This window comes from Balaenoptera ricei, chromosome 7, assembly GCF_028023285.1.
Source record: "Balaenoptera ricei isolate mBalRic1 chromosome 7, mBalRic1.hap2, whole genome shotgun sequence".
Classification (NCBI taxonomy): Eukaryota; Metazoa; Chordata; class Mammalia; order Artiodactyla; family Balaenopteridae; genus Balaenoptera; species Balaenoptera ricei.
Window position 1 is genome coordinate 58,066,297 of NC_082645.1, and position 16,901 is coordinate 58,083,197.

The window sequence follows — 16,901 nt, forward strand, 5'->3', positions numbered from 1 at the left end:
TTATATATAAATAGATACATCTCAAATGTGTGTATACATGTATCTATATACACACACGTATAAATAAAAGACACTGATACAGGTATCTCCTGACTCAATTCTTTTAAATAAAAATAGATTTATATCTAATTGTCTTCTATAGTAGGCAATGAAGTGAACTTAGCCACTTCTCAGGGTCCCTTAAGGCAGGGGTCCCTCACCCTTAGGCCGCAGACCACTACGGGTCCGCAGCCTGTTAGGAACCAAGACGCACAGCAGGAGGTGAGCGGCGGGTGAGCGAGGGAAGCTTCCTCTGCCGCTCCCCATCGCTCCCCATCGTTCGCATTACCTCCTGAACCATCACCCCACCCCCAGCTCCCATCCGTGGAAAAATTGTCTTCCACGAAACTGGTCCCTGGTGCCAAAAGGTTGGGGACCGCCGCCTTAAGGTACAATGACTGTGAGTATATGTGGTTTGAATAAACTAAAAACATTCAGTTTCAAAAACACAAAATAAAGCACAATGACATTCAATGGAATGCTGCCCTTGGATTTCATACTTAAAAGCTTTATACGTGAGACTCTTATAATAAAGGTCTAGTCTGAGCTCTTAACAATGACACATTGCTAAATAAGTCTGTTCAGATTTTCTATTTCTTCCTGAGGCAGTTTTAGCATTTTTTGTCTAAGACTTTATCCTTTTCACCTAAGTTGTCTAATGCGTTGGCATGAAGTTTCTCATAGTATTTCTCTATTACCTTTTAAATTTCTGTAAGGTTGGTAAGTAACGTCTCCACTACATTGCTCAATAAATGTGACCTTATTTTTATCAACATGAATAGCCTTGAGCCAGTCACATAACCTCTCTGAGTCTCAAGTACATCATGAGGCTCTGTGATTTCCTCCCCATCTCTAAAATCTACAATGTGATTAGGGATCCCAGGAGGTAAAAATTTCTGGGCCAAGTGTTCCCTTGAATGAGTTATACTCTTGTGAAGCAAGAGTCCTTAACAAGAGCAGAACCCTATAACATTAAGAGATTCATCCTCAAATGTAAAGACCTTCCTGTAACTTTTTTCATTTGAAAACAATCACCATTTTAATTCGTAATACAAGAGATCTCCCCCAACCCAGATATATGATACTCTATTTAGGAAGTAGACACTCTATTTTCCATTTTATGAAGAAGGAAGAAGAACTACCAGACAGAGAAATAGCAGGTCAATCTATCTCTGTAATCACATAAATAATATTTGCAACCTGAGGTTAACTTCTTTTCTTTATCCCTCAGTGGTATGAGAAAAATGTTAATGTCTTTCCTTTCATGATTTTTAAATATTTTTGAAAAAGAAAACATATGTCCAAAACACTTCAGTGATCCTGTTTAAAAGAAAAGGAGGAGGAAGAGAAGGAGAAAGGAAAAGAAAAGGAAAGCAAGTGGATTAGCAGCATCCAAGAACTGGTGTTTTAAATAAGAATTTTATGTCTTAGTCAAATTAGCCCACTGCAGTAAGACTGAATTCCATATCACAGATCCGCTTAATATCTGCAAAGAAATGCTGCTTCCATACCATATTAATGCCTGTGATACCTATTTCCTTTAAATAAACCCTGCTTTTAATCAAATGTCATTTGAATTAAAAGTACTGCGGTTAATTTTCAGGCTTTTAACTGGCACAGGTAACTAAAAGAGAAACCAATGTTTGACCTAAGCCTAACTTGGAAATATTCCAAAGTCCTGGAACCATTCACATATCAGTCTCTAGGCAGCAGAACCCAAATCTACCTTTGGGTTTTACAAATTCCATCATGTTTATGCTTTTTAAATATTTAATCAAGTCACATTATTATGTCCAAAACTCCAGGCCCCACTGAGAAAGTGTGTGAAACAAATGGCAAATCAACTCAATATGGCTGATTCTTCATCTTCCTTTGTAACCCACACAGGAGAAAATTTGCCAGGAAATCTTTGGGGCGCCTCAGAAAAAGGCGATTAAAGCCCACAAAATTGAAAGCATGTGGAGCTAACTAAGGTGACTAAGTCCAGACTTGTAGGGTTTGAAGAACTCCCTCCTTTTTCCTGAGAAGAAATCGAGGCCTGACGAAGTCAGTATGCACTCAAAGTGGCACAGTTAGTTGCAGAGGAACTAGAAGCCAGCTCTTCCAGACTGGAGTCCCAGGACTGTTCAAATTCTGCCTCTGCCACTCTGTGTGACCTCAAGCAAGTTACTTAAGCTCTCTGAGCTTTATTATATAGTTAGACATAATAGCAGTAATCCTCTGGAGCTATCTTGAGTGACAAATTAGAGAAAGTACATGAAAGCATTTCATAAACGCTATAAAGGACTACCAAAGTGCGAATTATTAGCATGCCCTTCCAAGATTTCCATCACAATATTAAGCTAGAATCATCCCTTGATTGCATACACCATCCTTTCCCTACACAAAATCCTCTCTTAAAAATAAGTGGTCCTTCCAAGGTCCCCTGTGACATTTCCATTCTTACCAACCACTCTTCCCCTATGCGCCAAAGATACTGCATTTGGCTTAAGATGAAAAAATGTACAAACTAAGAAACAAAATTAATAGCTTTAAGGTGCTGAGAGGCACCTAATGAACTGGGAAGAGGATATGCCCTGCGGTTAAACAGATCAGAGTTCAAATCCTGACTCCGTTTCTTAATGACAGGAAGACATAGCCAATTTATTTAACCTGTAAGCTGGTTTCCTCACTTGTTTAAAAGAGAGAGACAGAGAGACAGACAATACCTAACTCACAGGATTGTTACAGGGATGAAATGAGATAATCCATGTACTGTTTGGCACGATGTCTGGTATAGAATAAGTGTTCAATAACAGGTAGCTATGGGCTTGACTGCAGTTCAGAACACAATGTGTAAATGAAAGAGAAACGTGGTTATCGTCTACTTTATGTTATTGCATGCTTTCAGTAGGTTAACCTGAGTTACTACAATGAAGTATAAAAATAAGTATTTACTTACTGCATCCCGTCTCATCAAAATGGTCACCACAGTCATTGACATCATCACATACCAGGTGCTGTGAAATGCAACGTCCATTGCTACACTTAAATTCATCTTCTGTACAAGGTCTAGGAGTCGGTTCTGCACCTAAAATTTAAGAATAAGGTAAAGTCAAAACCTTTTCTTCTGTGAAACACGACACTTCCTTCTGTGGCAGAGGCAGTATTTCCACAAATAAGCTCGTGCGCTTCCCTACAATTCCTCGTCTCCCTTGCAGTTAGGTTGGGACCATGTGTCTTGTTCAGGCCAATGGACTATGAGTTGGAGGTGACACGTGTCACTTCTGAGCTGAAGCTATTAAAGCCTATGTGCCTCCCTGCTCAGCAACCCAGGGACCATGTGTATCAGGTGGCCTCGCGTCAAGATGGAGAAGGGCGTGCAACCTGCGCTGGCCTTTACGTGAGTGAGAAATAAGCCTTTGCTACGTCACACCACTGAGAGTTTGAGATTTGTTGGTTGCGGTCGCTAGTATTAATTACCCTAAATGATATAGAAGTAGGGCACTTCCATAACAAAAACCTAAAATATTTGGCATTGGCGTCAGTCAGGAGGCAGGCAACGAGGATAGTGATCCCAAAGGAGGGAAAGATGGAGACCTGTGTTACGCAGTGGCAAAGTATTTGTAAAGTTGTCACCTCGGAAAAACTGGAAGGCGGACCACATGTTTACTGAACTTGTCAATCTGGGCAAAGAGGTTAGAAAATGTAATGTTAATAATAATGTGCACGGGTTGCCATTACCTGAGTTTGGCAAGAAAGAGATAAGCTCGGGGAAGAACTGGTTGATTTACAAGCAGAAATCAAAGAAAATAAAGTCCAGAAATTTACAGTTTGCAGAGAACCTACTGCATTTCGATGACACAAGACTCTGAAGTTTAAAAAGGACCAGTCAAATCTCTTAGTTGAATTAAAGCCCATCTACTTTTCTGGCCTGAATATAACTGACAAAGTTGACACAAATGTGCATGAGGGAAACAAAGCAAAGAAATGCAACAAATTCAAGAACTGTGTCTCAAAAAAAAACCCCCAAAACCAAACCAAACAAACAAACAAAAACACTGAGTAAGGTTATTGACGCTTAGAACTAACCGGAAGCAAGCAGATCAAAAGCCTGCTCGGTTTCTGAAACGTACGACCAAATAAACCAAAACACTGTGACTGAGGTGACAAAACTCTTGGGCCCCCAACCTTCTACAAGCAGGGAGTGGCTGGGAAAGCTGTACCGCCCCTAAGGAGGGCATACTCCCTTGTTCCCTCTTCATTTGAAGAGGGATATAGACAAGCAACCACTCCCAAAGGGCGGAGGCAGAGACAATGAGGAAAAATGGGCGTAGGTGCTCCTCTGAGGGCAGAGTCTTGACCTCAATGAATCTCCTCCACTCCCCACTATATAAGGGCCTTCACAATGTCTGCACAGGGTAAACATACAATTTACTCTCCAAGTCGATACACTTGTGAGAGGGAAAGGAGCTCTATTAACAATTCCACTAGGGCAACAGACGTAAATCAGGACTGTCCTGGGCCAACATGTGCCACCATAGCCCAGTGGCATTTCAGAATTGCTACAGAACAGGGATGGCAATGAGTCTCTCATTCTTTCTTTCCCAATGAGGATGTTTATTTCCATTATGCTCCCCCTGTTCTACCACTATCTACTGGGGGCAGGAGACCAAATAAAACTAGTCTCTTAGTTTATGGGTCTCCAGACCAAGAGGAAACACATCTGGAATTGATGGCACGACTACTGCCTGTCACCTGGAGTTCCTGGATTCCATTTACTGAGAGGGACTCTGGGTTATGTCCCTGGGGGAGGGGTTAAGAGTGTTCTATGCATGGAAAGAAAAGTGCACAGGGAATTTTAGTGACACCAGGGTAAATTGTGGTAGAAACAAATGGTGTTCACTAAATAGCCATGCACTTCCCTGCATTTCCCAGTCCCCCGTGCAGTTAGATTGGGACCATGTGACTAGGGCCAACCAATGGACCGTGAGCACACGTGACACCTGTCATTTCCAGGCCCAGCAAGTTAGGAAACTGTCTCCTCCATTTCTCTCTTCTCCTGCCTCAGCAACCTTGAAGACTATGTGTTCCAGATGACATCATTACAGGATGGAGGGAGTTGCCTGACCTTCATCAAACTTTAGTCCTCTGCTGTTTTAAGCTATTGAAATGTTGCAGTTCGCCTACTGTGATGGTTAGCAGTGATTCCTCTAACATCCTGCTCCCTGAGAAGAATTTTAGCTTACTACCCCTTTTTTTCCCACTCTGGGATTTGACCACATGCTACAAATGTCTGGCTCCATTGAAAAGTGGCATGATTGACAGGGGAAATGGAAAGAGAAGAGGGAAAGGGGTAAACCTGCCCCAATTTTTTAAAAAGGTTTTATTTCTAGGTTTTCATTCTTTTGTGCTATGCTTCAAACAAACATATTAACAATCTTATAACCACAGGTTCATCTCTGCCCCAAAAAGGTGAGGGAGAGGGAGGGTACAAACTTGAACATGGCAAGAGTATCAAAGTGCCCTTGACACCCAGTCGCCGGGATGGCCATCTGGGATGGCAGCTGACAGTAAGCATTTTAAGACCACATCAATATAAGGAATAGAAAATAGAAAAGTTAAGCATTTATCTAAATTTTCCCAGATAATATCCTTTTAGGAAAAAAAGTAATTCGACTCAGGAGGAATAATTTTCCTCACTGACTTTTTCTAGATAAATTAAATTGCCCAGAAAATTAATCAACTCTCTCCTTCAATGGATAGATTTAAAACAGTCTCAGAATGGAAAAGCACAGATTTTTCAATATCTAAAATATTAAATGCAGCCAGTTTGAAACTTATCTCTTAAAATAATCTATCATCTTTCTCTTCTGGGAAATGCATTTTCATTTTAAAGAAGGGTATTAGATAAGCTCTGTGAACACCAGAGCTGCCTTACTTAACATGATCTTTTCAGTGTGGCATTGAGAATTTCCCATGCCTAGATTGGCAATTAGAAAGTCTAGGCTGAAGAGTGACCAAACCTCATCTTTGAAAAGAGAGAAACCATTAATTTGTGAAGTGTGACTCAACCACTGTTTAGTATTTGTTCTCACTTTCTTAAGGAACTTGCCAACATCTGGTTCAAATGAAATAGGAAGAAGCAGGGAAGGGTTGCATCTGAGTGATGCGTGTTTATAGGGTCTTGCAAACAATAATGTCCACAGAGATCTGCACTCATGGGTGCAGCTCAAGCCTCTACAGAACAAACTGAAATCCCTGAGGTACATTTTGCAAACTGCAAGCAATTGGGGGCCCTTCTCTTTCCCTTCTCCCTTTTGACTTTTGCTTACAGTTCTCCTTTTTCTCATCACTTCCATCTCCACAGTCATCCTCATGGTTGCACAGCTCGTGACGATAAATGCAGCGATTGTTGTCACACCGGAAACGGTGTGGTGAATCACAGGGAATGCTCACTAAAACACAAGATGGAAAAGCAAAAGTACAGGTTAAGAGCAAAACATAAGGGTCAGTGTCTAAAAACACTCCTGTGCCAGCGCCAGGCTTGCTTGATTCATCCCTTCATTGGCTTGTTCGATTAACCAATCGACAAATAGCTCTTGAGTGTCTAGTTGACACCGTGGCGCTGTGCCGGGCATCAGATTCAATTGGAAAAAAGAAAGACACAATCCTTATCCTCATGGGATGTTTATTCTAGCAGGAGAGCAGACTTTACAAATTAACCATTCAACTACAACTGTGGTAAGAGCCACAAAGGAAACATGCTGTGAAAGCATCTACTGTGGAGATATGATATAGATCTGGGGGAGGAGGGGTCAGAAGAGGCTTCACATGGAAAAATTCTGAGTCAGGAAGGCAGGCTTCTGGACCTGAATAAAAGGTCTCTGGGCTGAAGCATGGAGTGAGAGGGACAATGGTGGCCAGGAGGCTGGAGAGGCCAGCAGGACAATACCTGAGCCAAGAGGCCACTGTTTGTCCCTCTGACTGGAGTTATCATTGAGCCTCTAGAACACAAAGTCTTTTCATTAAAGTTTTACACCATGATGGACTTTCCTACCTGAATTCCCTCACCTATTCCACTTAAAGTTGATATTTCATAAGCAAACCCTGACTCACTTTATTATCCAGAATTAGACCTCTGGCTAATGCTTGTGTCCCTGTGAGGAACCTACAGGTAGAACCCAGGTCCCTTAGTTGCTACAGGGGAAACGGTCCTCTATGCATGTACCAGGAATTCAGTGAACTCAACACACATGTTCCTCTTTCCCATGGAGGACTTGGGCTGTTTGATTTTCCTTCTGCCTTGGTACCACAAACAGGGAGCAAGAGGAGAGACTTGTAATGAGGTTGGGGGGAAAAAATTCAGCTCTGAGAGCTGGTTCTTGGAAGTATCGTTAATAGAACTTTGCAAGAATTATTTGCTGTGAAAGGCAAATGCAACATTATAAAACAGTGTTGGTCACTTTTTCATGTGGCTATATGTCTCTGCCTCCGCAAAGTTTAATTTTACTAACTATGGGCACTGTATCTTTTAGAGGGAAGCAACTTCCTGAGGACTTCTTCTTTGACAGTTACACATGCTTAAGATGTTTTTCAAGATTCATCAAGTGAAAAACAAAACAAAACATGGTTAGTTCCTTATACAAAACTTAGATGTGGTAAGGAAAGTGTTGGGATGCCACTGGGAAAATATAGTGTACGCTAATTCAAAGTTCTCTGGGGGGAAGGAATACTCTGATATATCATTTTCTAGAGTCAAATCCCTGGGCTAAAAATGAATTGTTTTCGAAGGCCACAAAATGTTTAAAACTATGGATGTTTGCCCAACTTTCTCATGTCCCAAGTAGAGAACTAAGCAGGAAGGCCAAGTGAAAGCACACTAATGCAAATGAATCTAGGAAACTGAATGGAAGAGGTGATGAGAGCCTCAGAAGCAAATTGCAGCTAAGTCAGACTAGGAGTTAACCAAGAGTTCCAGAAGGAATGTTTCTGGGAGTGTCTTCTCCTGTGTTGGGGGCTTTTACTTACATGAAATTCTTAACCTTTAGCTTGCACCAGGATCACCTGAAGGGCTTATTAATGCAGAGAGTGCTGGGTCCCCCTGCCAGAGATTTGGATCGGGTAGATCTGGGGTGGGCCCATGAATCTGTATTTCTAACACGTTCCCAGGTAATACTGACTCTCCTAGTACAGAGATGACACTCAGAACTACTGCCCTTGAGTCTCTCCAATGACTCAAAGCATGGAGCAAAATGACCAAAACAAACTCTATTTTCATTCACTTTGTTAAAATCAGTAGTTCTCAACCAGGAGACTAAACTAAAAGCTAAGGAGCTTTCTCAATATACATTTTGCTCAGGCCTGACATGTCCTTGGACATTCTGGTTCAATAGGTCTAAGCCTAGGGTGGGACCAGAGCGTGTGCTTTTGAAATACCTCTCCCCAGGTGATTCTGATGGGTTTAAAAAATAAATAGACACAAGAGGGAAGAGATATGGGGATATATGTATATGTATAACTGATTCACTTTGTTATATAGCAGAAACTAACACACCATTATAAAGCAATTATACCCCAATAAAGATGTTTAAATAAATAAATAAATAAATATGCATCATACAACAGAAAAGAATTAGATGGGCTTGAATTGTGATGTAAAGTGAAGTGACTAAGGACTAACTAGTTTTAAAATTTCCTAAAGGTGTTCTCTGAAGCTCTGGGGGTTTAGCAGAAGTACTCTGAGGGGCACTGAAAGTAGGATGGAGCAGGAGAGATGTACACCCCCGCCCTAACTCAGACTTCAACCACAACAGATCTGCCTCTATTTATACAAATTGCCTTTGAGGGCCACAAAATGTTTAACACTTTGGATGCTTGCCCAACTTTCTCATGTTCCAAGTAGAGAACTAAGCAGGAAGGCCAAGTGAAACCACACTAATGCAGATCATGTGTCCAGTACTCAAAAATTGTACAACCGCCCTCCTGGATCACATGCTCCACATAAGAAACATTGACAACACCACCCCCAGTCTCTCTCACTCACAGCACAGATGAAGTTCTTCATCAGAGCCATCGCCACAGTCGTTATCACCATCACACTTCCAAGATGACTGGATACAAACATGGTTTTTACATTCGAACATAGTAGCTGGGCAGTATGCCCCATTGGGAAAGCGAGTGGCTGTCGGTGGGGAGGAGACATAGTCAAATTATTAGAAAAAGATACCTTTTGGAAAGCTATCTGGCTGTTTCTCCTTTACAGAAAGAGCTCTCCTAATGGAAAGAGTTCCATTATAGCCTGCCCTTCCTGATTCAACCAGATGTTCTGTGGCTTTAAACTGTCTGAAATTCTGACGGAATGTTTCTTAAGGATAGATGACCAAGCCCAGTATTCAATGACATGAGTCATTCCGTGGACAGCACTGCACTTTTTCTTTATAGGCAAGTGCAACCCTTCAGCGGTGTCAACACTGGCTTTTCCTATCATCCATTTATACAGTCTCTTGGAAACCAGGTTTTAAGATGCAGCAACCGCATTATCAACAAAATCCACCATGGATAATCATCAACAATTAATATTTATTCAGTGATTCAAAAAGACCAAAATGCAAATGATCATATTGGCTTTATACTTTTAAACAATTTTATATGCCATTATTCAATTCAGAAAATGTTTAATGCTGGGACTTCATTATGTTTGAATACCCTTTTATTCATGGCTTGAATATTCTTTTACCTGCCAAGTTTTTATCCAATTAACGATTTGTAGAGTAGCTGATAACATTAAATACTTTTGTTAGCACAGACACTTAATATATTCTCTATTTGAAATATTATTAATGAAATGCACTTGAATGTCTACTGTGAAATATATGGACATGGTGACTCAGGCCCCAGGTAAACTGATAATTATCAATGAATGCTGAATAGAAAATATCTATGGTCTTTTAATATAAGAAGTGGTGGCTGATGGGAAAGGTTGGGTCTAAACTGCCATATCCATACATTTCAGACAAACGGTGCCACGGGTGTCTAGAAACTTACGGCAAGTGGCTTCATCAGAGGCATCGTGACAATCGGCAAACCCATCGCATTTCATTTGGTCAGGAATGCAGTGCCCACTATCACACTGAAAATATCCAGGATGGCAGGTCATCATCTCTGAAGAGAAAAGACTGTCATTTCCAGGATGCCTTGGCATTCTCAGACAACTGTTAGTTCCGTGGAGGGTAGTAAGTCTTCCATCACATTCCTATCCATACCCGGTGACTGGCTCACAACAAACCCACGCCTCGTGGTTAGCGAGTAAATAAACTCTCAAAGGTACACCTTCCCCGTTCAAAATATGGAGATGGAAGTAGCGATCTCTCTTCTATTAAATATCTCTAGCTCTTAAACTTTTCCTCAAAAACCTGAACTCCCCAACTTTTACTGTTTTGCATGCTGATTTTTCTCAGACTCAACCCTTAATCAGTAAGAGCTATAAAACTACTTGGGGTTTATGATTCCTATTCTAACATCTGACCTCTACACCAGGGAGCTACAGCTGTATATATGTTTTAGGGCCACTTTCTGGAGAATAGTAGGAAGACCAATGTTCTTATTTGTTTATAAGGTCCATGCAGATTAAACTCTGTTCCTAGCAGAGGTTTAAGTTAAAATGAGATTTTTTAAACTCTCTTGCGATTTTCCCCTATTATTATTGATCTAGACTGCTATAAGGTATCATAAAGCATAGAAAAAATATATATAAAGCAGAAGGTACTGTAATGTTAAGGTTTATATATTACATAAATTACACAGAAATCATTTAAGTCTAAAAAACCTTCCAAACACACATGTGAAGTCCCTACTTCCGACCAATACGCTGACCCTAGTACAAGACTCTCTGGAAAGCCCCTTAAAGAGCTGTGACAGTTACCGCAGTCCCGCTCATCTGAGTTGTCCCCACAGTCATTGTTTTGGTCACAGATCCATCGAGAAGGAATGCAGCTCTGATCATCACACCGAAACTCGCTCTCTGTGCATTCCCGGGGGGCTGAAAAAGAAAGCCACATGGCCATTAGAGGGCACCAGGAATCATACATAGGGGACAGGTTTGTGGACCGGCCCAAGTGTCCTCTGTGCCTAACGCCCTCCTGTGTCCCAAGTCCCAGACTGTCCAGCCTCCAAAAATAGACTTTACACCTCAATTGTAAGTCTGTAAAGAATGGACTTTGTCAAAAAGTTTGTCCAAAGGTGATTTAATCTTAAGATAATTTTTCATTTCCTGAAACTCCAGATAACCTCCTATAGGATTCAACATGAACTTTCTTATGAACAATAAAATGCCAATTGGATCGCCCTTTTGTGTAAGAAGTTTTTAGTCAATTGATAATTGCAGGTGTAATCAGCATCCTGATTCTCTCAACTGCCTATACCTTCTTACTTCCAAAAGGGGACTAAAGTCAGAATGTATTTCATGTTAGTTAATCTGAAATCGATATATATCATAAGGCAATGATATATTGTAAGTCACCTCAAGTTCTTTTTGAAAAAAAAATAAACTTGAGTATAAATAAATAAATAAGAGACAAAAGATATACTTGGGTAAATATTCTTCTCCCAGAGCTTGATTACAACCAGCTGAGAAGGAATTGAAAAAGTAGTAATGTACCAGTCAGAAAACAAGAGATCAGGTAGCCATCCTCCTACCCTTTGAGGATGAACGGCATAGACAGTTGAATTACAGACAAAAAGCTGACATCACCACTCCAGTGGCACGTAAGGATGAAGGACCCTGAACACTCACTACAGTTTTCCTCATCTGAATGGTCTCCACAGTCACTGTGCCCATCACATCTCCAGCGAAGAGGGATGCAGTGGTGATTTGTACAGCGAAATTCCCCAGAAGGTTTGCATGCCATCGACTCTGCAAAGCACAGTCATTGCAAATACTTCAGAAACCCATGGTCAAGAAATGTCGAAGTAGTACTGGCCTTCTTGTGAGATGGTCTGAGGCTTATGCTACCATATTCTCAAAGCTCCCAGAAAGAGGAATGCCAGCCACATTCACTGTCAATATTCCTCTTTAGGCTAAACTGAATCTATCCTACTGTTTGAAACTAGATCCGTTCTCTTTTGTAGAAACTGTTCAAAAAATGATTTGGTCCCTGGCTTGCAATTTGCAACGAAGGCCTGGAAAGGAAAATTAAGTGATGCCACCAGCAAACAAAACATGTCCATCACATTGTCTTTAGTTGATTAGATTCAGTGTTCTTATTAAAATAACCCAATATCTTCCTCACCTCTCTTCCAACTAAACCTAACACACACACACAGAGACATTGTTATCAAGTTAGAGTATATGCCTAATCTTGGCAAATTCCATTCATTCATTTGGCCTTTTGTCCATAAATTTTCTATGTTGCCAGACACAGAGGATGTGGAAAGTCAGAGGGAGATTCAGAATATGAAAATCTCCAAATAAGAAATATTCTGATTTTGAAATATCCTTTTTAGAGATAGATACCAAATCTTTTCTCTACTCCCCCTTTCATTCCTTTCAATCAATCTCTAAGATTAGACAGACAGTTTAAACTTGTCAAGCATAAATAGGAATTCTGCATTTGGGAGAAATTACACAAATTCCTAACATCTTCACAAGGTCTTCCCCAAGTATAGTATCCTTTGAGACACATTTCATTTAAGATGTATAAAGTAAACTCCCAATATCCCTGTAAAATGCCACAAAAATGTAACATGTTATTAGAGGCGAACAAAGGAAGGATGATGTGGGAAATCCGCTCTCATCTCCGGTGAACAAAGGAAGGATGATGTGGGAAATCCACTCTCATCTCCTGCTAAGTTGTTTGCCCCTCCCTCCTCCCCTGCAGCCCCTCCCTACCACAGTCCTGCTCATCGCTGTTGTCCCGGCAGTCGTTGAAACCATTGCACACAGCCCACTGCAGGATGCAGCGGTAGTTTGTTTTACAGTCGAATTCCGTATAGTTGTCACAGCGGTAGGCAGGGCTCACTGAAAAGAGAGGAAGGAGCAAGGTCAGAACTGAAGTCTCGGCCCTGCCAGGAAACCAAAGACACCTTTCCATTGTCTTATTTAGGATGTGGTGCTGATGAGTAATGGTGACCATGTTACCAACCAAACGGACTCTGGCAACTGTGTCTCTTTTAGGTGTGATCCGTTCACCCAAAGCAGAAAGACAGAGTCCTTAAGTTTTCTCACCGTTTCATTACCACTCATTTATGTTGCAGTCAAACTTTGGGGGGAGTGGGGCGGGGTGGGGCGGAAGAACTGGGTCTGAAGTAAAAAAAAACCAGGTTGAAGTGTCAGCTCTGGCACGAAGTAGAAAAGTGACCAACCACTTAACATGAAGCTCAGGTTCCTCACTTGTAAAATGAGAGTTGGTAACACCCACTTTCCCTACCTCACCATGTTTCTCTGAGGCTCAAAAAAGAAAGTGCTAGACAGACAAAGTATAAGTTCTTGTTATCATATTCTGGACAGTTAGACATTCGTGTATGGAGAGCAGGAATCAGCCGCTTGAGAACCGGGGGCGTGGTTCAAACCGCAGGCTGTGCGTGCGGCTCTCCTTTGCCTTGTGGTGCCGGAAGAGCCGCGGGGAAGAGCCAAGAGGGGGCACCCCATGGGGCTGCAGCAGGGGCTGCACACCCTCTCTCCATCCACACAGAGCTGGTCTTGTTCTCTGCTCCCGGTCAGGCCAGGTCCCTCTCACAGGAACTTACAGCATTCCTGGAGGGGCTCATCTGAGTAGTCTCCACAGTCATTGTCTACATCACACTTCCAGCTCTGAGGGATGCAGTGGCCATTGGCACACTTAAAATAGCCCGGCCGGCAGGTCCTGCTGGCACAGTGGGAACTGTCTTCGTCCGAGTTATCTCCGCAGTCGTCCTCCATGTCACACTGCCAGGATTCCGGGATGCAACGTTTGTTGGCGCACTGCCACTCGCTGGACTCACACTGGTGATGCTCTGCAAGCGAGGACGTTTGGTTATCAGCTTGGAAGGTGTCAGGAACAAAAGCTCCTAATTTACACTAATGGATCCTGGAGAACTCGATTATAATTTCTTCTTAGAGGACTTATGCCCTAATGCACTTATTATTAACCAGTACCACTACATGAGCAGTTAGTCCTTTGACTATTACTGTCTCCTAAATTCTTAAATATCTTTTTCTCGCATGCAGAATTAGGGGATAAGGACTGAATCGCTGACAGCCTACTAAATTCACCTTCTGCTGTACCTGCTGCCCTAATGGACAATGGTTTTCAAACTTTCTGTTTGTTGCTATTGTTTATGTGTTGATTTTGGTTTGGAGAGTTGTCTTTTTGGGTTTTGGTGGGGCTTTTTTATTTTTTTATTTTTTGGCTTTTTAAAAATGGAAACATAAATATTACAACTGAGAGTCCCTGTTTAAAATGTGGGAATCCCTCATTTCATCCTCAATGTTAGCTCTCAAAGGAGATTCTATGCACAGCATACAGTAAAGAACCATCAATATAGACAACTTAGTATCTACCTCAACCATCTTCCTTGTAGAGACCTTGGGATTTTTTTAAAACTTTATAAAAATAGATATAGGATGGACTCTGAGGTTTTTTTTTCCCTAGGAATTTGGACCAGTTTTTGGATTATGACATTCAGAAAATCTCTACAGAACCATGGGCGATCAACTATAGAAGTGGGCAAAGAAGGTAGAAAGCAATTCAACACACCACAAAGAACAGAGTCTTCATCGGACCCATCAGGACAATCCTGATGAGCATTGCATATGAAGTGTGGGCTGGTACAGTTGCCATCCATGCACTGGTACTGTCCTAACCGGCAGTAGCGCTGCGGGCAAGTGATGGGTTCATCGGAACCATCCAAGCAGTCTCTCTGCCCATCACATTTCCACCAGATAGGAATACACCTACACAGAGAAAACAGAGCACTTCTCCTAGCAAAACACCAAGTGGCTAGAGGAGCAGGCAATGACTATACAGAGAGAAGAAGGCAAAATTGAATTCCAAGCAATGATACACACGAGTTCTCTCACAGCCCAAGAAGAGGATCAATTAAACCTTGGCTACTGTGGAATATTTTCAGAGAAAACATAACGAGGTGACATAGAACAGGTTTGTTAAGACCCAACACACACTGAAAAAATGCTTTGAGTATGATGATTAAATTCCTGCCACGACAAAGAGTGGAGTGTGTGTTTGGAGCTGTGGTTCTGGAAACAGGGATTGGGTGGGACTGTCAGCCAGAGGGATATATGACATTTGGGTACTGGCTGGAAAGCTGGAGGCACTAACATTTGTAGAGAGCCTATGTCGTGATGGGTGTATGCTAGATTCTTAACCTAGGATACCTTATTCAATCGTCAGAATAATCTGCCACTGAATCTTAGATGTTATGATTTGCATTAACACCTCCTCTTGACCTCACTCTCTGACTCAGAGCCCCTAGTCGTCAAGGCCTGTGGCCATTGTGAGGGAAATAATCTGTGACCATGTTTCATAACAAATACAAATGATCAAAAATGGATTTGAATGTGTGACCCTGGATCCTCTGGCATAGTCATCTAAGGAGCTAGGCCAGCATATGTTTGAAAAAGAGAGAGAAATTCTATCACTCCTGAGGGCTATTTTTCAGTGTACACTTATATACATTTTTGGCCCTGAGACTTTGGACAATTCCTTAGAAATAAAAAAAAACACACAGTTTGCTTCCTTGCCTCAGAAACAAAAACTTGCATGCATGGGCGTAACCATTTGGTTCACAAATTCCTTCTTTCATGGACAAAATTATCTGAAGTTAGAGAAAGTTGGACGGTTGGAGATCCAACTTTCCTGGTCTTGGTGCATCCCAAATGAGCCACGTTAATTAGCCAAAATCTTGGTTCATTGGAAAACTCCCATCCCCTGGAGGCTTGAAGTTCAATGTGTGTCCAAGGGCTGGAGAGGCAATGGGGAGAGGGAGGAGAGAGCCTTACATTTCACTGTTGGCACACAGGAATTGGGTGCTAGAGCACATGGGCAGGCACTGGGTGCTGTAACTATGCCGGACAGTATGGAAGTTATCTGGACACTCGCAAGTGAACCCACTGCCTCCTTCTTTGATGAGGCAGAGATGAGAACAGCCACCATTGTTGGTACTGCAGGGATTAGTCACTAGTGAAAGAAAGAAGAAAATATATGTTCATTCACTTAAAGAGAGTATCAAGCACAGACGCGCTGATTACCGGCCGCATAAAACTCATCACCTCTTAGTAAAAATAACGTTATCCTAGATTCATGCTTTGTGCAAAAGTTCATAAAGAGTACATATGGTAGAGCTGTTTTAGCAACCCTGTTGCTAGTACAGAAAACTGATTTATGTGCTACCAGAAGTGAGGCTTACTCACTGGTGTTGGGCTAGAAAAAATGTGTCTCCCAAAGTTCTTGGACAGCAGGTGGGAAATTTAGTTTACATCCATGTGCCCACAATCTAAGTTAAAGTTTTAATTTTCAGCAGATGCTATATTCTCTCATCCTAAGGATACAGGCAACAGAAGTTGCACAAGAATCAGGTGGATGGATAAACTGAGCAACATCTATACTACTTTTCTGGGCCGCAACTCAGAGGTAAAGATGAATTTGAACTTCTGCTAAATAATATGAAGAATATTAACTTCCAGAAAAAAATATTTCGCCAATTCTCATTTTTCCTAACTTCCAAGTTTATTGTATGTTTTAACAAGACACCACAACAAAGCAGGCCCACAAAATCCATTCTATCCCCAAAGAATACTCCAGAACTTGGCTAGATATCAAATGCAAACAGACATTTAATAAATGATGTTTTATAGTTACTATAACTTTCTTTTAAGCACTTCTTTT

At 41.5% G+C, this 16,901-nt stretch overlaps 1 protein-coding gene across 1 annotated transcript in view; it reads right to left on the reverse strand.

Moving 5' to 3' along the window:
* LRP2 (LDL receptor related protein 2) overlaps positions 1 to 16,901 on the reverse strand; it is a 198,216-nt gene that overhangs the window by 24,493 nt on the left and 156,822 nt on the right. Inside the window, exons 54-63 of the mRNA XM_059928047.1 lie at positions 16,016 to 16,193; positions 14,754 to 14,950; positions 13,765 to 14,010; positions 12,908 to 13,036; positions 11,813 to 11,932; positions 10,943 to 11,059; positions 10,066 to 10,182; positions 9,065 to 9,202; positions 6,354 to 6,476; positions 2,981 to 3,109 (exon numbers count right to left, since the gene is read on the reverse strand). Coding sequence (XP_059784030.1) covers positions 2,981 to 3,109; positions 6,354 to 6,476; positions 9,065 to 9,202; positions 10,066 to 10,182; positions 10,943 to 11,059; positions 11,813 to 11,932; positions 12,908 to 13,036; positions 13,765 to 14,010; positions 14,754 to 14,950; positions 16,016 to 16,193 — 1,494 coding nt within the window. The remainder of the gene's footprint in view (positions 1 to 2,980; positions 3,110 to 6,353; positions 6,477 to 9,064; positions 9,203 to 10,065; positions 10,183 to 10,942; positions 11,060 to 11,812; positions 11,933 to 12,907; positions 13,037 to 13,764; positions 14,011 to 14,753; positions 14,951 to 16,015; positions 16,194 to 16,901) is intronic.